This window comes from Neolamprologus multifasciatus, unplaced genomic scaffold, assembly GCF_963576455.1.
Source record: "Neolamprologus multifasciatus unplaced genomic scaffold, fNeoMul1.2 chr03_unloc_1, whole genome shotgun sequence".
NCBI classification, from domain to species: Eukaryota; Metazoa; Chordata; class Actinopteri; order Cichliformes; family Cichlidae; genus Neolamprologus; species Neolamprologus multifasciatus.
The window spans coordinates 736,279-758,152 of record NW_028181971.1 but is presented as its reverse complement, the minus strand read 5'-3'; the positions used below and the strand labels follow the sequence as shown (position 1 = coordinate 758,152).

At 42.2% G+C, this 21,874-nt stretch overlaps 2 protein-coding genes across 13 annotated transcripts in view; both read right to left on the bottom strand.

Annotated features, from left to right (window-relative positions):
• LOC146490513 (protein NLRC3-like) overlaps positions 1–21,874 on the bottom strand; it is a 241,437-nt gene that overhangs the window by 24,792 nt on the left and 194,771 nt on the right. For 9 of the 12 annotated variants that reach the window (XM_085153041.1, XM_085153051.1, XM_085153044.1 and 6 more), the window contains 2 exons: positions 15,800–15,846; positions 11,692–15,651 (listed from right to left, as the gene is read on the bottom strand). The exons of the other annotated variants lie outside the window; for them this stretch is intronic. In XM_085153041.1, coding sequence (XP_085009167.1) covers positions 15,119–15,651; positions 15,800–15,846 — 580 coding nt within the window. In that variant the 3' untranslated portion in view covers positions 11,692–15,118. Of the gene's footprint in view, positions 1–11,691; positions 15,652–15,799; positions 15,847–21,874 lie in introns of those variants that run through there. 12 annotated transcript variants of the gene reach the window in all.
• On the bottom strand, positions 6,748–8,585 carry LOC146490518 (uncharacterized). The gene is made up of 4 exons (XM_085153100.1): positions 8,456–8,585; positions 8,066–8,317; positions 7,380–7,469; positions 6,748–7,205 (listed from the first exon to the last, which is right to left on the bottom strand). Exons 1-4 carry the CDS (start codon positions 8,583–8,585, stop codon positions 6,946–6,948), a joined length of 732 nt encoding a protein of 243 aa, XP_085009226.1. The 3' UTR covers positions 6,748–6,945.

Genomic DNA, 21,874 nt, shown 5'->3' with positions numbered 1-21,874 from the left:
TCCACAAAATGTTTCCTTACAAGGTGAACGACGTTTCATTTAAACTGAATCTTGGATTTTATTGTGAAAAACCTCCTTCAAACATGTCCGAGCGTTACAGAGTCTGTGGATTTTCCCACAGACATTGCTCCTGTGCTTCCACAGCTGTCACACAGACACATTACCGACTTCATGTCCAACGAAAGCTGCCAGATTTGTACTTTTCCACATCCTTAAATGTGTTTTCAAATTAAAAGCAGCACTTCCTGTTTCCATGGAGGAAATGTAAACCACGTGGGAGCTTTAAACATTAATGTGTTTTCAAATTAAAAGCAGCACTTCCTGTTTCCATAGAGGAAATGTAAACCACGAGGAAGCTTTAAACATTAATGTGTTTTCAAATTAAAAGCAGCACTTCCTGTTTCCATGGAGGAAATGTAAACCACGTGGGAGCTTTAAACATTAATGTGTTTTCAAATTAAAAGCAGAACTTCCTGTTTCCATGGAGGAAATGTAAACCACTTGGGAGCTTTAAACATTAATGTGTTTTCAAATTAAAGGCAGCACTTCCTGTTTCCATGGAGGAAATGTAAACCACATGGGAGCTTTAAACATTAATGTGTTTTCAAATTAAAAGCAGCACTTCCTGTTTCCATGGAGGAAATGTAAACCACGTGGAAGCTTTAAACATTAATGTGTTTTCAAATTAAAAGCAGCACTTCCTGTTTCCATGGAGGAAATGTAAACCAAGTGGAAGCTTTAAACATTAATGTGTTTTCAAATTAAAAGCAGCACTTCCTGTTTCCATGGAGGAAATGTAAACGACGTGGAAGCTTTAAACATTAATGTGTTTTCAAATTAAAAGCAGCACTTCCTGTTTCCATGGAGGAAATGTAAACCACGTGGGAGCTTTAAACATTAATGTGTTTTCAAATTAAAAGCAGCACTTCCTGTTTCCATGGAGGAAATGTAAACCACGTGGAAGCTTTAAACATTAATGTGTTTTCAAATTAAAAGCAGCACTTCCTGTTTCCATGGAGGAAATGTAAACCAAGTGGAAGCTTTAAACATTAATGTGTTTTCAAATTAAAAGCAGCACTTCCTGTTTCCATGGAGGAAATGTAAACCACGTGGAAGCTTTAAACATTAATGTGTTTTCAAATTAAAAGCAGCACTTCCTGTTTCCATGGAGGAAATGTAAACCACGTGGGAGCTTTAAACATTAATGTGTTTTCAAATTAAAAGCAGCACTTCCTGTTTCCATGGAGGAAATGTAAACCACGTGGGAGCTTTAAACATTAATGTGTTTTCAAATTAAAAGCAGCACTTCCTGTTTCCATGGAGGAAATGTAAACCACGTGGGAGCTTTAAACATTAATGTGTTTTCAAATTAAAAGCAGCACTTCCTGTTTCCATGGAGGAAATGTAAACCACGTGGGAGCTTTAAACATTAATGTGATGCTGTTGACGTCTCATTTTCAGACAAATAGAAGAAAGGAAGTGTGAGGTCTGAGGTCTGGTCCTTCTAATAAAGATGCATTTCCTCCAGTATAGCCATGAACTCGTGGGGCTGAATGATCACATGTTATCACAGTGATCATGAGGCTCAATGTAAAACGTTCAAATAGACTGAAACACTGTAGATAAAGGTCAGAGGTCACGTTGATGCCTTCATGTTTGACCACAGAACGGTCAGTCTGTGTAACAGACTCTGTGATCAGTGATCAGTGCTGTGGGTCCAGGTCAGATGTTGGATCTCTGATTCTTTCACGTCCATGTTAAACAGCTGCTGCGATGAACTGTGACTGTTAGCAGTAATTAAATATGTCTGCACACTGTGAGAGAGCCGTCCTCCATCAGTGAGGCTGACAAACGCTCACACTGGGAACAGGAAGCAGATTTCTGTCTGACTGTCCTGATGGACAAAGGATGAAATCCTCTGTGACACAGTCAGCCTGTTACAGCCCATAATAACAATGAACACTTATTAAAATATGAAAGGATCACGTTAGATAAAACTGTTTTTAATAACATATGTAAACAGATCCAACAACATTGACACAATTAAGATCAAATCATTAGTTCCAGCTCACATGGACTGGAGTGAGGACACCAGTGACTGAAAGAACCAGTGTTTCCATCAGACTCATGAACATCATCATGTGTTATGTTAGTGTCTCATTCAGCACAGACACATTATTTCTGTTAGGTCCTGTCAGCTGTCAGCACTCTGTACAAGCACGACTGTGAACAACAGACTTCTTTTAAATGTGTCACATAAACATTCAGTGTGGATTTGATCCAGATGTTTCTCCGTATGTAAGTTACTCAGGCATCAAATAGATTTGAAGTCTTTATGATCCTGAGCTGACTTCAAACAAGGAGCTTCTCAGACTAACAGCACAAGCACAAAACTGAAAGGATGAGAAACAAAAGTTTGATTTTAATGCTTCACAGAAAATCTATTTGAATACGCTGGAGACTCATTTAGGTCACTGCTGTTGTTTCACTCAGTGCAGCGTTTCTGAAATGTCTTTGTATTATAGTGAAGTTTGAGCTTTGCAGGATACAAAGAAGAAGAAATCAAAGATTACAGCAGGTAGTTGTACAGAGGACGTCAGCTGATGGAGCAGAGGGAGGCAGACTGTGGATGAATGAGGAGGTGAAGGCCTGCAGGCGGGTGGAGACAGAGGAGGTGATGTCACTAATGACTTCAGAGCAGCTTTCTCCTTATTAACATAGTTGTTTGGTCACGTTGTGTTGTAATGAGACACGTACAGTTTGTGGACCCGGGGCTTTGTGTGTTTGTGATCAGTCTTGGTGTTGAGGATTTCTCATGTTCAGCTCCAACAAAGTTGGAGCTAAAACTCTTCCTGTAGCCACGTGTGCTTTGCATTCTGCAGCAAAGTTCTACAGATGTGCAAAGATCTGGGCGAGCAATGAGCTGTGACATCAACATGAACTTTCTGTTTCCTCCAAAAGTCCACAGCACTTCCTGTTGTTGCTCAGACGTGACTGAGAACTCTTTGAAATGACTTAGCGTTAGCTGTATGCTGGTGTAACCCTGGAGAGTTACTAAGGGTTTTAGTGTGTTATGAGTGATGTTAGTATTTTGAGTTCACTGTTACGTTTTATTAAGTTAAATTATTTTGTTGAGAATTAATAAAATAGAAGATGTCTATAATGTCCTGATGGTCCTTGAAGTATACAGGGGGAAGTACCGCCTCCTGCCGTTCACTGTGTAGCAGCTACGATATCAGGAAAGAGGGAGAAAAGTCCATTTTTTCCAAGTGGAAAGCTGGTTGTTTTTATTCAGTCGGATTGTACGGTGGAAATAAACTATCTGGAAATTGTTGTGAACCAGAAAGGAGTTTGTTACTGCTCGGATTCTTCTGGGTGAGTTAATTTGTTGTGAACAAGAATATTGTGAGTTTAAGCCACTAACGATGACATGCTAGCGGCTATCGCGGCTATTGCTATTAGCATGTGGCTGTACATGTGTGATTGTAAGGATTAAACAGTATGTTAAGGTGTGTTCACACCGAACGCGATGGACGCGAACAAAAACGCCCCAAACGCCCCTAATTTGACGCGTGCACATTCGCGCCTCAACGCGTGTCCAAGAAAAATCCATCGCGCTTCAAAATATGATATTTTGACGCGCGTGAACCGGAAATGTGGGAGGGATGTGGGAGGAAGTTGTGCCAGACCGGTATCTTTGCAAGATGGCAGCTGTCGAGTTAGCGCTTGAAGAGAGAGTCTCCCTTCTCTATGTACTGTGGAGAGCAGAGCAGCGGCGTAAAAGACGCCCTCGCCGTACCTGGGTCCATCAGGTCCTCCAGAGGCGTGAGCAGTTTGGTGAGTTTCACCATTTGCTCCAGGAGCTGCGCCTGGATGACGGCCGATTTCAGCGATATCACCGTCTTTCACTCGGCCAGTTTGAGGACCTGCTTCCCCGGGTCGGTCCCAGAATCGCCCGCCTAGACACCAACTACAGGCGCTCAATCCCACCTGCAGAGCGCCTGTCCATCTGCCTGAGGTTAGTAAAAGTATTTAATATGGTAGTCCTTTATTGATACCTGTGCTAATATATGCTAAACTATCCATTTATACACTGCTAACGTGGATGTGCTATGCTAACAGTGAATGCTCTCTGTGTTTACTGAAAGCAAACTGTGGTACGGAGACGACTGTTTATAATATTTCTAGTGATACTCAGAAGGTCTCATCAAGTCCCGATTTAATTCGATTTATGCTGTTATCAGTGTTTGCAATGATAGCATGGCTGTGGTGTCATATCAATGTATGCGCTCGGTGTTTGCTGATATCAAACTGTAGCATTAGGACCACTGAGTTAATCTTTGTAGTGATACTCACTCCTTATGTTTTGTAATTTTGTAATTTCAATAATGTATTTTGTAACTGCAGTACACATAATACTCATTTTAAACAATTTTGTCCAGGTTCCTTGCCACCGGGGACTCCTTCAGGACCATTGCGTTCAGTTTTCGAGTTGGTGTGTCCACTGTGAGCCAGATCATCCCCCAGGTAGCGACGGCCATCTGGGACTGTCTAGTGGACGATTTCATGGCTGTGCCTTCAACTGAAGACTGGCGGTCCATCGCAGAGGGATTCCAGGAACGCTGGAACTTCCCTCTCTGCTGTGGAGCTCTGGATGGGAAGCACGTCCAGACGAAGGCACCCCCCAACTCAGGATCCATGTTCCACAACTACAAGGGAACTTTTTCCATTGTTCTCCTTGCGGTTGTGGATGCAGAGCATCGCTTCCGCGTCATTGATGTTGGGGGGTACGGGAGGACCAGCGATGGTGGTATTCTGGCCAACTCCACCTTTGGTCAGGCTCTTCGGGCTGGGACTCTCCATCTGCCTCCTGACCAGCCTCTACCCGGTGGAGAACACCGTGGAGCCCAGCCCCATGTCTTTGTGGCTGATGAAGCGTTCCCGCTGCGGCGAGAGCTCATGAGGCCTTTCCCTGGACGCCTCCTCCCTTTAGAGAAGAGGGTCTTTAACTATCGCCTTTCCAGGGCCAGGATGATAGTGGAGGGTGCCTTCGGTATCCTCTCCTCACAGTGGAGGTTGTATCGGCGCTCCATGGAGCTCCGTCCTGAAATTGCGGAGAAGTGTGTGAAGGCGACGTGTGTTCTCCACAATTTTCTGCGCTGTGTGGACGAGAGAGGGGCACCTGCTGTGAGGGGTGTGGCACCTGCTGTGGTGGAGCCGTTGCAAGGCCTGGGTCGTATGGCAGCAAACAACTCCTCCAGAGAGGCTGTCCTGGTGAGGGAGAAATTCATGGCCCACTTCTCGGCGGAGGGAGCTGTGTCTTGGCAACCAAAGGAGTAGCCTGTTTGAAGTCCGAGTGACTTCCCCACAACGGCTCTTTTAAGAGCCACCCACAAAGCTCTAAAGAGTGTTCCTGTCCTTTTAATTTTTTCTTAATAAATGGAGCTCTACTCCAAAATAAACTAACCTCTTTTTACTCTCTTAAGTAACTTGTCTTCACTATGTTCCTGTATACAGTGTGGTGCAAAAGTTTCAGCGATATCACCGTCTTTCACTGGGCCAGTTTGAGGACCTGCTTCCCCGGGTCGGTCCCAGAATCGCCTGCCTAGACACCAATTACAGGCGCTCAATCCCACCTGCAGAGCGCCTGTTCATCTGCCTGAGGTTAGTAAAAGTATTTAATACGGTAGTCCTTTATTGATACCTGTGCTAATACATGCTAAACTATCCATTTATACACTGCTAACATGGATGTGCTATGCTAACAGTGAATGCTCTCTGTGTTTACTGAAAGCAAACTGTGGTACGGAGACGACTGTTTATAATATTTCTAGTGATACTCAGAAGGTCTCATCAAGTCCTGATTTAATTCGATTTATGCTGTTATCAGTGTTTGAATGATAGCATGGCTGTGGTGTCATATCAATGTATGCGCTCGGTGTTTGCTGATATCAAACTGTAGCATTAGGACCACTGAGTTAACCTTTGTAGTGATACTCACTCCTTTTTATTTAGACGGAGCGGAGAAGTGTGTGAAGGCAACTTGTGTTCTCCACAATTTTCTGCGCTGTGTGGACGAGAGAGGGGCACCTGCTGTGGTGGAGCCGTTGCAAGGCCTGGGTCGTATGGCAGCAAACAACTCCTCCAGAGAGGCTGTCCTGGTGAGGGAGAAATTCATGGCTCACTTCTCGGCGGAGGGAGTTGTGTCTTGGCAACCAAAGGAGTAGCCTGTTTGAAGTCCGAGTGACTTCCCCACAACGGCCACCCACAAACCTCTAAAGAGTGTTCCTGTCTTTTTAAATTTTTCTTAATAAATGGAGCTCTACAAGTTTGGGAAACCTTATTAATAGTCATTATTTTCCTGTATGAATCACTGTTACAATGAAAAATGTCACTTACATATATCATATAGGAGACACACACATTGATATACACTAAATATTTATTTCATTTCTCTTTTTTTGTGTCGCCAATTTATGCACCTGCTTGATTTAAACAGTTATTGCACACTTTCTGTAAACTGCATTTCACTTCTCAAATATCACTGTGTGTGTCTCCTATATGATATTTAACTGACTATTTTTATTGTGACAACCAATGATTTGTACAAGAAAATAATTACTTTTCACAATGTTGCCCAAACTTTTGCATCCCACTGTATTAGTATGTTTTGTCATTAGTATATGAAATAAATTCTACTTGTGTCAAGTCGGGTGCCAATATTTGCTGTGTAGTAGAACAGAGACATTTTGTCATTATAAATGTTTATTTGAAAAAATATAAATTCATTAACAAAAACATTTATCATAAATATATGAAATTTAACTATTTACAGAGAGACAGGAATAAAAAGGACCCAGCTTGGAGTGGAAGAGCCTCAGGGAGAAGGAGGAGAAAAATAAGAACATTGTTTCTGCCCTGGAGAGCTGCTGCCTCATCAGAAAACTACTGATCATTAGGGTCCAATGTTTCCAAATTTAACACAGCTGTGCTGTTTTCAAAAGCTAATTTATAAATTTGAAATTTCACGAATTCTCGTGTCTGAGGCGGCATGCTCTCCAGAGCAGGAACAAGGCCGAGGAGGAAATGTTCAGTTGGAGACGGGCGTGGCCTCTTTAGGGACTCCAGGATGGCCAGCTCCACCGCCGATGGACCGTCCTGGGACCCGTCCCTCGCCCGCCTTCGAGCTGTCCTCCTCTGTGGGCCTGTAAAACACAGCACAAAACAACACAAAGTAATGAGAAGGCTGCTACTAGATTTTCATTTTCAAAATTGAAAAAAAAAACCAGGATATAAACAGATTGGTTGTAGATATTTAGTAAAGGTGATCACAAGGGAATTCAAGCAAGTAAAAAGCTGTCAGTGCTTGATGTTCATACCTGTGGGTGCAGCAGCAGGAGTGGAGGGACCAGGGACTGGAGAGCCAGGAGAAGAGACAGCTGAGGACTCTGCTGCATGATTACTTGACTCTATGAAGACAATATTAAATGTTAATATTATTATTAATGTTAATATAGGTTGAAGACAATAGTCATAGAGAATATTATATTATTATATACTTATATACTTATTATTATATACAGTGGTCTCTCATTTATTGCAGCACATGAACAGTAGTCACAGTTCTCACAAGTTGATTCTCAAAGTGAAAACCTTTGTCGATTTTAAAACGTAAAAGTATTATGCCGCGCTTTTTCTCCGTCTGCGGCGCCACTTTTGTGCGCCTTTTTTGCTCCCGGTGCAGGTGTCTATTTCCGAATGAGGGTCATAGTTATGAGTGTTTTTGTGCTGTTTTTTTCTATTGGACGTGATGGTTATCAAAACCAAACATGATAAGTTTGGCAAGCGCAGGAGACACAACACGGAGGAGATTTGTCATTTGGGCTGCAGAATGCAATGCGCATTGTTGAAAGCTGTACGGTGCAATAAAAAAAATCAGCGAAAAGGCGAGGCAGTGACGGATGAACAGCGGGACTACTGAATACTGTTTATTAATAAACAAAATATGTTCCTGTAGGACAACACGCATAAATTAACTGCCTACATTAACTCAATGTAAACATACCTTCTGACTGACACTCCCCTGCTGCCTCTTCGGGCTGTCCCTGGTCCTCGGGGGAGAAGTTCTCCACGGTCCGCACCATATTGCCGCTTGTCTCCCGCGGGGTGAGGAAGGGGTCCAGAAACCCCATGACCGCGAAGAACTTCCATCTTCTCCCCGATCCTGCTGCAGACCCACTCCTCTTCTCCTTCTCTGCCTTCTTCTCCTTATTATATGTGTCCCTGAGGCTCTTCCACTTTCTCCTGCAGATGTCCTCTGAATAAACGCATTATCTTGTTAGCGGAAAGGTATTTGTACATCAGTGGGAAAATAGCGGGACAGTAGGCGGGCTTGCTAGCTTTTGCGCGGGTTCATCGGGTCAGTCTGAAAATTAAAAAGAAGGAATGAACTTACCAGGTTGCCCGATCTCCTCACTTATGTGTCTCCAAGCTAGGTCCTTTTTATTCCTGTCTCGGTAAAAGTAGTAGCTAGCATCGTACAGCTCCGGGTGATTAGCCACGGCACTGATTAGCTTTTCCTCCATACTGAATGAAGAATGAAGGGCTTTGGCTGGATCTGCCCCTTTGACCTAGGTCAGAGCCACGTCACCAGGCCCCTGATTGGTTGTCGCGGCGCGATTTGACGCTGGAGTTCAGATTTTTCCAACTCGAGCGGTAGACGCGAAACACGCGTATGCACAAAATGCAACACAAAAACTCACGCGCATGGTTTTATTCGCGAGTCAAACGCGCCAGACGCGCTACACTGACGTGCGTTTCACGCGTTTTGGCGTTTTCGCGACGCAAATCTGCTTCCGAATTTTCGCGGGACCCGCAATCGCGCGTCATCGCGCTTTTCCATTGACTTTACATGTAAACCTGACGCTCTATTCGCGTCCATCGCGTTCGGTGTGAACACACCGTAAGACTGTGGATGTACTTTAGAGCTTTAGTTTCTATACAAAATAGAAGCAGTTAAAAGTTAATATTACTTAGCAGCTACAGTATGAAGAAATAAGTAACAGATTAACTGCTAATAAAGATCCTTTATCAACCAGTGTTACTGCAAATGGACCAAGTGTGACTAACATCTAATATTGTTTAATAACTTTAGTCTACTTATCAAGTATTGGTCAACTTACTGCAATTCGCTTTATTTCTGTGAACAATTAATGTATATTAACATATCATTAACATTGCTGTCAGTTAATTTATACAAAATAATCTAAATTAATTCTAAATTAGTGTATGCCTTTGGCATTTGCTTAAAAGAATATAAATCAGTAGAGTAAACTTTATTGTAATGTCCCACTTTTTCTGATAGTTTCTTCGAAGCTAATTAGCGATTATTAGCTTACTATTAAACGGTCATTTAGTTGCTAAAACTATCCCATTAGACATGTGACAATAATATTATCTAAGCTGCACTTAGAAGAAATACATAGTTAACATGTTTTAGGTTAATCTTAACTCAGTGAGAAGATAACGAACATTTGAACTTTTAGCAACGGTTAGCATGTAGCTACTCGACAACATCATTAAACCTGTGGGTAAATGCTGCTAACATGTCCTCACTCGACATCAGTGCAACTATAAAAAGCTATTTAGTTTAAAAATGACTAAACAATGTTACCAGTATGGGAATGTTAACTTAACTTACCTGACTGTGGCAGCTCTTCGGAGAAAATTCCGCGTGCGTCACAGCTCTCAGAGCGCGCGCCTGCGGACTGGTACTAATCAACACTGTGTGGAGTTAAGTCTTCACTCCGTGTCTACAGAACACTGACTTTTAACTCTGACGTTAGAGCTGCTTTACTCCTCACAGAGTTGTAAATACTCTCTCTAGGTTAAAATAGGTTTACACTGAAATATTGACACTCCATTTTTTACTGTGCACCTGTGTAAAATCCGAAATTCCCATGGTGTTGTTCAAAATGTGCTCTGGCACAGTCATGAGCATCGCTTGCTACTGAAAACAAGAAGAAAGCCGGTCCTGCTGTGGGCTGAACCATTTGTTAATGGGGGGGGGGGGGGGGGGGGGGGGACACTATGCAATATATTCAGTTTTAGCATTTATATTCACTGCTGACTGTAACTACGTTCAAACTGTTAATGCGATCTTATTTTAATAAACAACACCCTCACTCTACACCTGAGCCATAGACCACACCCTCCACCTCAATATACACCACAGTTTTCTCTGCTATGGAAATGAGATCAGGAGGAAATCATTATTATTATTATTGAATAAATGCTCACATTAATGTGGGCTTATTTGTTTCATATTAGAAACATTAGTTGAGTGTTTTTAGTATAAAATGGTGAAAGTCCCTCTTTTTGCTCCTCCCCTCACCTGTGGATGGACGGTGCTGTTACCGTGGTGACAGCTTGGATGTGTTTCAGTCCTGCCTGGTTATCACTGCAGGAATCCTTACTTTCACATTTATTACAGGTAATAACTCTGATTTTTCTGTGTATTATGAACTAAATGTATCCTGATACACACAGAGATGGATGAGCAGAGGTCACATGATGAAAGAACAAACATGGAGTCTTTGATTTATTTAGATATTTATTGATGAATGCAAACAAACCCTGACACTGAACCATCGTCCAGCTTTCACAGAACAAACCTGATCACATGACCTGCTGACGCAAACACTGAAAAGCTCCATGGCAACAACAACAAACAGCCTCACATATGTTAACAGAGGCTGTTAGAAGCACAGAGTATTTACAGTCTTTCTCCTGTTTGTACACAGATCTCTGCACATCTTCATCACAGTTACTCACAGACGTGCAGAGTGTGTGGATATCAAAGCTAAGTTTCCACCATGTTTGTAGTCTGTACTGGGACTCATGGAGCATCTCTCTATGAGCACTCAGTGCTTTAAACAGTGAGTCCCAGTTTAACCAGCAGCCTTCACACCACACATCACACAGACATGGAAACTTCAAACCCTCAGACTGAAGACACCATCAGAAATAAATAGATTGTGATGAAGATGAAGAACTGGAACAGTTTGCTGTGGTTTCTTCTGTTCCTGTCAGAAATAAGAGTCTGGCAGCACTTTGCTCTCCTTCCACATGTTTAAGGAGGAAGTGAAGAAGAGCGAGTGAGTCGTCTTCCTCTGTGGGCCCAACATCAGGCAGCAGCCACGTATTTTTAAAAACCCAGCACACTGCTTCAGAAACACTGAGTCCAGGTGACCAGAGTCATGTGATCAGTGAGGTCTTCACTCAGGACGTCACAGCTTCAGGACCTGATTCAGAGGTTTATAAGGACGTGGATCATTGGTGCTGATGTTGTGTGAGAGCTGGTGAACCATGGGGAACATAAATAACAACCAGGCCATCAGCAATTCTACCCCCAGCTCTAAAACCTACATAATACACTATACATATAGTTATATAGGTTATAGTATGTTATATATAAACGTAGCTGAAGCATTTTAATCTGTAGCTTCACGCTGCACTTCATATGTTTGTCCACCAGATGGCAGCACAGAGGCCTGTGTTGGAAAGCTTTGAGTAATGAAGCGTTTTCAATCCAAGCTTCAGAAAGCTTCATGTGGTCATTGTTGGGTTCAATATTGAGGAGGGTTAGAGGAGGTAATCAACTTTCAAAATAACAACACTGATCCGGCCAGGTGGAGTCAAACGATGATTTAATGCACGCGTGGGGGGACCACCGCCGTACGCAGACAGCGCCGATCCCCGACTTACAGAGCATAAGCAGATGCTTTATATACCATCAGGGCTTAAATTTAATACGCCCCTTCAACGTCACTCAGATACAGGTCATACATAGGTTTCAAAACCACAAAGACTTTTAACACAGTTTAAAAATAACATTGTCTCCGTCTCCACAGCAGATGCTTCCTGTCAGCCTTCTGACTTTCACTTCTCGTCTGGAACACCAGACCCACACCCTGCAAGAAACTGTTCCTCTTTTTGCAGAGACTATTTTGCAGTTGCAAGCAAACATGACTAACCTCTCACCTATAAATGAGTCTATCTACTGTGTGTGTGTGTGTGTGTGTGTGTGTGTGTGTGTGTGTGTGTGTGTGTGTGTGTGTGGCTCGACCTCACACGAACTTTGTCTTATGAGAAGAGAGGCCAATTCTCATGTGCATAATAACCTAACTGAAACTATATCTGTAATATGTTGAATAAATGTTTTAATCAAATGAGTGCCCCTACTTCAAAGCTTAATAAAAAGATATAAATGACTAAAAGATAACAATGAATAACCTGATTATTCAAATAGCATCCTCCCAACAGCTCCTCAAAGTACCTTTCACAAGCATGCTCTGCAAAAGCCTGCACTTCCTGTCTACTTTGGCACAGAGTGTACTCAGAGTTAGGCCTTTCAGAATCAGCACATACACATTTAAGATTATAATAAGCATTCAAAAGCATTTAAGATCATTGATTTAACTCAACAGTTTAACGTGGTTATAACTGCACCTGTAATAAAGGCTAATTGGGCACAAATATGTTTAAACATCTGAATGCAATATCAATACTGTAGATTATGTTATTAATGTTAGTACTGCAATGGTAATGATGATGATTATTAACAATAGCAGTAAAATAGTTTCCCTAATCCCCACATCATCAAGGAAGCAACCAGGAAATATCTGCTGTGTGTAAAAACAGCAACACAAGAATCCAGAATGAAGACAAGAAACTCAAAGCTCACACACAAAACAGGTGGAGCTAATTTTGTGACGTGTTTCTGTAAAAACACCACAGAAGTGAATCATCAAAGTTTCCATGTGAGCTGATGATGCTGCTGCAGAGTTTCTGTGAACCTCCTGTGACCCCGCCTCCTCATACAGAGACATCTTATTGCTCTTCAAACTGCATCACGTGGACACATGTGATTGTGTATTGTAGTATTGATCCCAATGCTGGTATTAGTACTGGATCAATAACACTGGATGGATGCGTTCAGCATGGAGCCCCTGAGCTGTGTTACAGACAAACATGAAAACTGACAGGTCTGTGTCATTCACAGTCTGTAACACTTCTAAACAACAGAGGCTGACCCAAGTGCCTCAGAGCCAGGCACGCTCACATCACAGCTCTCTAAATAAGCCAGTTTCAAAATAAGAGCTGAAAGCTGTGTTTGCTTGTGTTAGCTTATTATTGTGGAGACTAACATTCAGTGATCATGTGTTCAGACTCATAATGATTACTCTCAGAAATCCTGATCTTTGTATTTACTGTGTGTTGGATCAATAACTGAGATTCATTGTATCACACAGCTGTGCTGCTGCTGCTGGTGATGTCAGCACATCTGGAACAATACGAGGTATCTGCTACCAGACTGAGCAGGACGTGAGACCTGTGGACTGCTTAAAGCTGTCCCTCCACAGGTCACTCAGACCTGATCCACACCTCAGTGATATTCTCTGACTTCCTCAGTAGAGACAGAAACCATTCAGATCTGGGACGATCAGCTGACTGATGATGTCACACAGACTGTGTTTTTCAGGAACAGTGATTCTGATGTGAGCCTGCTAGCTGACAGCAGACCTGATGAAACCACATGTTCACATCTGTGAGGACAGACTGGACTCTTTGACTGCACCTTGGTTCTCCTCAGAGGTCTGTACAGGAGCATGTCCACCCCCACTGAAGATCTCAGTCACTGTGAAACATAGAAAGCTGCTTGTGTAGCCTCTGCCTCACATGTAGATACAGCTACAGGTTTCTCTGTCAGTCAGACTGAAACAGTGTCCTGATGCTGCATCATTCAGCTCTGTGCCCCAGTCAGCATCACTGTGAGCTACCAGTGTCAGTGTTTCTGCCCTTTTCCTGTAACACCACACTCAGCACAGGCTCAGCTGCTATCCAGTGTTGGACTTTGGCTTCAGCTGCTGTGATAGATCCTCTAACATAGATCAGCTCTGCTACATGTTGTTAGATAAGTGCAGCTGCCTGTCATGTCCTGATGTTTCTCTGGCTCAGCAGCTTCTCCATCAGAGGTTCACATGGAGCTGATCCAGTATCTCCAGTAACTGTGTTCTGTGCCTCACTGGTTCATCCTTCTGTCTGTGTGACGTCAGTCAGATGTTGAAGTTAAACTCTGTAATCTTCACTGTGTCACAGAGTTCAGTGAGTCCCGTTATTCACAGTATCAATCAGATCATCAGAGAACAGCTGATCAGCAATCAGTGGTGCCAACAGCACCTCCTGTGGTGAGAGGATGCAATAATGCAATGTAGCATTTTTACACTCAACACTTCCAGTCATGAAACTGTCTGTTGGATCTGTTTGACGTTGCTTTCTTGTGTTGCTTTCTTGGTTAGAGTTCCTCACAAATGTCCAGATTATTCTTCTAATGAGGCGTCGACCATGTTTTCAGTTCTTTGGAAGAAAACATCGCCCTTTGCCATCCTTACTTTTCTTTGACTTCTTCAAATGCAGCTGAACTCCAGCTGGTATTTTATTGGACTTTGCAGCTGTTTCTGGTCATCAGTTCATTCCTGCAAACCTCTGAACCTGAACAACAATGATGCTGCATTGCTGGCTGATCCCAAAAGGTTGATTCTGTTCATCTGGACGTTTTCACAAACGTTTGCTCACTGATCAGGTGACTTCTTCAGTCTCAGCTGACTGCAGCTTTACAACCTTACAAACAGCACATTTGCACAATGACTGAAACCAGCAGCAGCAGCACCTGATATATATGATACTAATATAATACATATACATATATAATCCATACTAATGATGAAGGAACTGAGCTCACAGTCCATTGTTCATTCAGTGAACTACTCAGTTTATTTTGGGCCTCAGAAATGCTCACTCTGTTTGTACATCACTGTCAGCAATAGACTCATTCTGCTGTGTCGACAGGAACACATGTGACATCACTTCCTGTTTGTTTGTGACTGAAGAGGAAGAAGTTTACAAGGAATCATTTAGAAGAGTTTCAAACATCAACTGATTGAATCCATGAATCTGAAAACGTGTTTGTGAGTGAAAGAGACAGACATGTACAGACTGAACTATCTGTTCAACAGTCAGAGTGTTTCTGTAACAGGAGACACTCTTTACACCCCACTCAGCACAGGGACACTGAGGCACTATACCAGAACTTAAACCCAGGATAAAGAGTTTGAGTGAATGTGGTGTTGAAGGTGTGGAGGTGGATCAGAGTGTCAGAGGAGACTCTGTAGAAGGACAGAGTGCCAGCAGGACAGTCCACATACACTGCTGCTCTGTTAGAGACAGAGGAGGAGGAGGAGGAGGAGGAGATGGATGTTTCTCTGTTATTGTGGATGGCAAGGTAACCTTTATAATCACAGTACAGATTCCAGGACTTATCATTCTTTCCAAACAAACAGTCATCACTGACTCCTTTCCTTCTGATGCTTCTGTAACTCACTGATATAAAAACGACTCCTCTCCACTCGACCTCCCAGTAACAGCGACCAGTCAGACCATCTCTACACAGCAGCTGAGGATAAAATTCAAATCTGTCTGGATGATCAGGATATGACTGAACCTCCTCCTCATTTGTCACCTTCCTGTTGTTGTCAGACAGTTGGAGCTTTGTGTTCACTGTGTTTGTGTCGATTGTGAGTTGACAGGAATCTGATGGAGAGAACAAACACAATCCAGCTGCAGTTATTGATCCATCATCTGTTCATTGATTGACACTTTGATGATGACTCCTGACATGATGAAGATGGTTGAATGTGTGCTGCTTTGTTTTCATGAATCCCATTAAAAACACACTTACACTTCCTCAGACCTGGTGTCAACCATCGGACTCCAGCAGGCTCCACCCTGAAAGGAGGATGGGGGTCAGAGCAGCACAGTCAGCATGCACACATGGACATTACATGGCTCTCATACACACACTGTTACACACTGAGCTCAAAGCTCGGCTCCACTGTTTTATTCAAAGAAATCTACATTTATTTATCAGCACATTTAAAAACAGGTTGAGCCAAAGTGCTGCACAGAGTAGAGATAAAATAGGAAACATACACAGTAATTACTATAAAGACTCGTCAGAATTGAAAGCTACAGAGTACAAATGTGTTTCCAACCGGGTTTTAAAAATGTCGAGTGTTGGTGACGACCTGATGTGAAGGGCGACTGTTCCAGAGTTTGGCTGCAGCGATCGATAAAGCTCACCTCTGTTTTTACGTCTAGTTCTGGTCAGAAGCTACTTATCTGCAGACCTGAGGGCTCGACTTGGATTATTTTGTTAAAGAGAAATAAGATGGAGCCAATCCATTCAGAGATTTAAAGACAAACAACAAGATCTGGAAGTGAATTCTACGACGTACTGGTAACCAGTGGAAAAAGCTGGAAAAAGCTGGTGATGGGTCGTCTAGCACAGACCCACCGCTGGAACCAGACAATTCATGAGGGAGAGAACTGTGACAGCGCCGTTCCTTCACTTGACCTCAGTCGCTCTCGTCTGCTCCCTCGTAACACTGCTCTTTATTGAGGTTACATGAATATGCATAAGTTCATTAACATATGACGTCTTACACAGGTATGAACAAAGAATACCAGTCTGTGCATAGTGTAGGTATGTGTGTGTGTGTGTGTGTGTGTGTGTGTGTGTGTGTTCCAGATGTGACTCTGTGACCCCAGAGCTGGTGCTAAGAGTCCAGTGGTCCCCCTAACAAAGGGCTCTTATACTTAACCAGACACAGAGTAGGTGTCCTCCTACACCATAAATCAGTAAGAGAAGGTACGACCTCTCATGACCTTAAGGTGTGTGTGCATGCCAGAGCACTCTCGAAGGCACACAGAGTCTTCACAGACTACTAAGGATCAAACCTCTATCATTATGCAATCGATTATAAAACTCATATGAGTAAATATTTCTAAGCAAACCTTACAGCTGGTTTGCTAAGGAAGAGAAACTGCGGTATCGAGTCCGTGGTGCAGTTAGAAAATTTGTGAGGTCGTTGTTCAGAATAAGCAGAGAAAGAAGTGTCTCGCAGAATGTTTGAATGGGACTGCGAGAAGCATGAAGTGTGTGTGAGCCAGCCTCGAGGGGCGGGTTCACAGGCGGAACGAACGAGGAGTAAAATGTGTGTGTGTGTCTTTGAGAGAGAACGAAAAGGTGGGGGCCGAGTGACCAGGCTCTGCATATGTGTGTGAATTCCTGGATGACAAATAGGGAGAAAAAGTAGATTAGTTGATTTTCTGTGAAATAATAATAGTCAAGAAATCCTAGTGACCAAATATTTACTGAAAATAAATAAAGTAAAACCAAAAATAAAACCGTGGATTAGTGTTAAAGTAATGATAAATAAAGTGATAAAATTAACAGTGACATTTAAAGGTGATCAAGTACTCAAGGATGAATGGAGGATTTGATTGCTGACTGTATGAGAGCTGTTGGGGTGAAGGGAAAATGAGGTTGGAGGAGTGAGTTAACAGGTTAATGTGTGGGTGTAAAACAAAGGGGTAAAAAAAAAGGAAAAAGAAGAAAGAGAAAGAAAATGATGAAAACAAAGAAAATAAAAAGTGTGGAAGTGTGAGTGAGAAATTGTCTCCAACTGGGGGTAGCAGTGATGCTACAGGTCACCTTCTTCCCCTGCTGGGTACAACAAAGAAAACATGATTTGGAGTGTTGTGGATAAAATAATTAATAACAACATCAAGAAGATTTTTTGCGTGTACTGTTAAGAGCAAATAAAAATTCACATTTGGGGTTTAAAGTCAGTAGAGTTCAAAACAAAATAAGTAGAGATGTGTTGCTTTAGGAGTGAGTAAAACATATGCAGTCACAGTGAATAATGAAAGTCTCTCAGTCTGTCGATTACAGGTGGGGAACGGACCTGGATCAATTCTCCATGGGCAGCAGTCGGAAGAAAATTATAGGTTAAAATCATTAGAAAAAATAGAAACACCCAGCCAGAATTTTTGGCTGAATTGTTTTGCGGAATCTCATCCTGAACAAGCAAGCTCCAAGAAAGCTAGTCTCTCCCTGAAGACACCGAGTGCAGTTCCGGAAGCACGAGTATGAACATCAACAGTGGACAGCAGTCCAAGAGACAATACCAGAGTTATGAGCAGAGAGGTCCAGCAGCGCTGTGGGCAAACGGCATCAGAAAGAGAAGATCCACCATCTAGATTGGATGGATGGAGATGCGTTTCCAGCAAGCTGCAACTTCACTGTGTGTGAAGGACCTTTAAGAAGACTGTCTGAGCTTGACATTTGCCATGTTTGGAGCGAGATGGCAATGAGAGAGACAGTGGGACAAAGAGATACACGGGACAAAGCTGAAGAGAACTGACTGCCATTGGACGGAAAAGTGGGAGAGAAGAACGGAGAGGAAAGGAGCAGAAGAGGACAGAGGCTGCTGTTTTAGTTTCGGGAATCAAATTGGGTTAAGGAATCCAGGGAGACAAGCGACTACCTTGAAGTGGAGGATTGACAGTGTCCAGACCACCACAAATAGGGGAGGAAGACAAGCACTGAAGTATGCAAGAGTGCTGTTAGAAAAAATGGAAAGGTGACACCACACATGCACATGATATGCACTAGAGATAACACCAAATCATACATAAAGTGTAACACATTAAAAGAGGGCATTTGCAGAAGGGGTTAACAACACACTGCGTGGTTGCCGATGGTAACCTGCAAACATTTGGGGTTTAGCTGTGCCTGACTATGACAGAGTTTTTCATTTAAATGTTTCTGAAACAAAATTTGGAGTGAACGGAGTTTTGTTTCAGAAAAAAGGGGGAAGGTACATAAAAGGATACATAGAAATAGAAAATGTATTAACCTTACTAACACAAACACACACACACATGTAATGAAGCTCATTAGGATCAAACACAATTTTAAGTAGGTAATACTGTTACCATCATCCTGTCTGGTTTATTGAGTGGGTTGAGAAGTGATACATAGACGACTGAATTAGTATTATTTTGGGGAACATGATAGCAGGGGTGAACAGAATCCTGCAGCCAGAGTTTAAATGAGTGAAACTAGCAGATTTTTTTGTTTTTGTTTTGTTTTGTTTTTGTTTCTGAAGTATGGGGAAAGTTGTACCATGGCACCAAGTATTAGATTTTGTGTTTTCTCACCTATAAGACAAAGAATATTCTGTGACAAGTCCTAAGACCGGGCTTCTGTATTTTTATTTACTTTGGTTTTACAGTTTTATCTTTTATTTTTCATTTTATTTTTATTTTTTTTAACAGTGCACTGATTTCTGTTTGTGAATTTCTTTTCTTTAAGCAGATCTGCACGACGGGAATTAAAAGCGCTACACGTCGTCAAGAAAATTGTTGCAAGTGAGTTTCTCCACATTAAAATGGGCTCTGGAGAAAGTCACTTATTTGGAACAATTAGAAAGTAAGTCCCTGACTAAAAAGGATTCTGCGAGGTAATCTGGTATGAAGTTCTTCTTTTTTGAAATGACGTCATTTTGCTGAGGGTGGAAATCAAATGCGGCGATGGTTTCCACTATCAGCAAAGAAAGAAAGAATGGATGAATGAATGGAAATAAAAACAAACTGACTGACTGACTGACAAAAGCTGACAAGACTTGACCACGACTCAAGGTTAACCTCCACCTAGACAGGACAAAAGGGTGGATGAATTTGTGTTTTCTTTTACAGGAGCAGAAAGATGACAGCAACATCCGAGGTTGCGTGAATTTTGGCCTACCGATTTAACTTTTAAATGCCACCTTCTGTGTCTGTGCATCTACCAGGGGTGTTATTCACTACCTTGTGTTGCTCATAGAGATTACTGTGAGAAAGTGTGTATACATCTGCGCAGCGCTAACATTTGCATTTTTCTCTACAGCATTACAGTTCTTGATGTGGTTTGATCATGTGATTTATAACAGGACAAGTAGTTAATGTTTTTCTACTACAGGATTTCTGGGCTTATGTGTGAAGAAACTGTGTTTATAGGTTATGAGTTGGTGATACTATTACACTGTGTTCTTGGGAGAATGTTGAATATTACAGGGAAGTGAATATAATAATAATAATAATAATAATAATACATTTTATTTGAGGGCGCCTTTCAGAAACCCAAGGTCACCTTACAAAAAACACAATTAATAAAAGGAAGAATAGTCATAAAATACATAAAATAAGTTAAAATTACAAAACAGAGCGTGACAACAGATACAAATCAGCATTAAAGTGAATAAACCAGTCTAAACAGGTGTGTTTTGAGCTGTGTCTTAAATACGGAAAGGGTGTCAATATTTCTTAGTGCAGGAGGAAGAGAGTTCCAGAGCCGGGGAGCAGAGCAACTGAAAGCTCTGCTCCCCATAGTGATAAGGCGTGAGGGCGGAACGGTAAGATGAGTAGCAGATGATGATCTGAGAGGGCGGGAAACAGTGGCGATATGGAGCAGGTCACACAAATATGCAGGAGCAGATTTATGGATACATTTGAACGTGAGAAGTAAGATTTTAAAGTTTATCCTGGCTTCTATGGGCAACCAGTGAAGCTGCTGGAGAACTGGGGTGATATGAGCACTTAACGGAGTACGGGTTATGATCCGAGCTGCAGAATTTTGAAGAAGTTGAAGTTTATGAAGGGACTTTTTAGGGAGACCAAATAGGAGGGAATTACAGTAATCAATACGGGATGTGATAAGACTATGGACAAGGATGGCAGCAGCATGGGGAGTAAGGAAGGGGCGTAGTCGGTTAATACTACGTAAGTGGAAGTAAGCAGACCGGGTTACGTAATTAATGTGAGACTGGAATGAGAGAGTATTATCAAGTATGACACCCAAACTCTTAACCTGAGGGGAGGGAAGGGTGGGAGAATTTTCAATGTTAATGGAAAAACTGTGGGATTTGGTTAGAATAGATGGTGTGCCAACAAGTAAAACTTCAGTTTTATTACTGTTAAGTTTGAGGAAATTGGAGGAGAACCAGGATCTAATCTCAATAAGACAGTCTGAGAGGGAGGTAGGTGGGAGGGATGAATTGGGTTTAGAAGAAAGGTAGAGCTGGGTGTCATCGGCATAACAGTGAAAATTTATATGATATTTTCGGAATATATAACCAAGAGGAAGCATATAAATAATGAATAAAAGAGGCCCCAATACTGAACCCTGGGGCACACCAGCAGAAACAGGATAGAGAGTTGAAGAATGGGATTTAAGTTGGATAAACTGAGTGCGGTCTGAGAGATAGGAGGTAAACCAGGCAAGAGGGGTGTGACTAATACCAATGGAAGCTAACCGGTTCAGGAGAATATTGTGAGAAATGGTATCAAACGCCGCACTAAGATCAAGAAGGATGAGGATGGATAGGAGACCAGAATCAGCTGCCATCAAAAGGTCATTGGTAATTCTTAGCAGAGCAGTTTCTGTGCTATGATTGGGGCGGAAACCAGATTGAAATTGTTCATAGAGATTATGGTCATTGAGATGTGAATGAAGCTGGGCGGCGACAACTTTTTCAAGAATTTTTGAAATAAAGGGGAGATTTGATATAGGGCGAAGATGATCAAAGTTATTGGGGTCTGCACCAGGCTTTTTGAGAGTTGGGATAACAGAAGCCTTTTTTAGTGCTTCAGGGACAATTCCAGTGTTCAGGGAGGAATGAATAATATTGGTTATGAGAGGTGCTAACGAGGGAAGACAGGCTTTAACTAACACAGTGGGGAGAGGGTCAAGTTGACAGGTGGATGACTTAGATTTTTTAATGAGATTAGATACATCAGTTATGGAGGGAAGAGTAAAGCTTGAAAATAACTGACAGGAAGACAGTGGGGGAACCAGGAAGTCTACTTCAGAGTCAGAAGCTCCTAAAGAGTTAAGTTGACGGTGAATGTCTGAGATTTTAGAAGTGAAAAA

Coding starts and splice junctions, on each gene's coding strand:
- LOC146490518 (XM_085153100.1), bottom strand. CDS start 8,585: ATGGAGGAAAAGCTAATCAGTGCCGTGGCTAATCACCCGGAGCTGTAC. Junction 7,470..8,065: donor AGGGGAGTGTCAGTCAGAAG/GTATGTTTACAT, acceptor TTGTCTTCATAG/AGTCAAGTAATCATGCAGCA. Junction 7,206..7,379: donor TCCTGCTGCTGCACCCACAG/GTATGAACATCA, acceptor TGTGTTTTACAG/GCCCACAGAGGAGGACAGCT.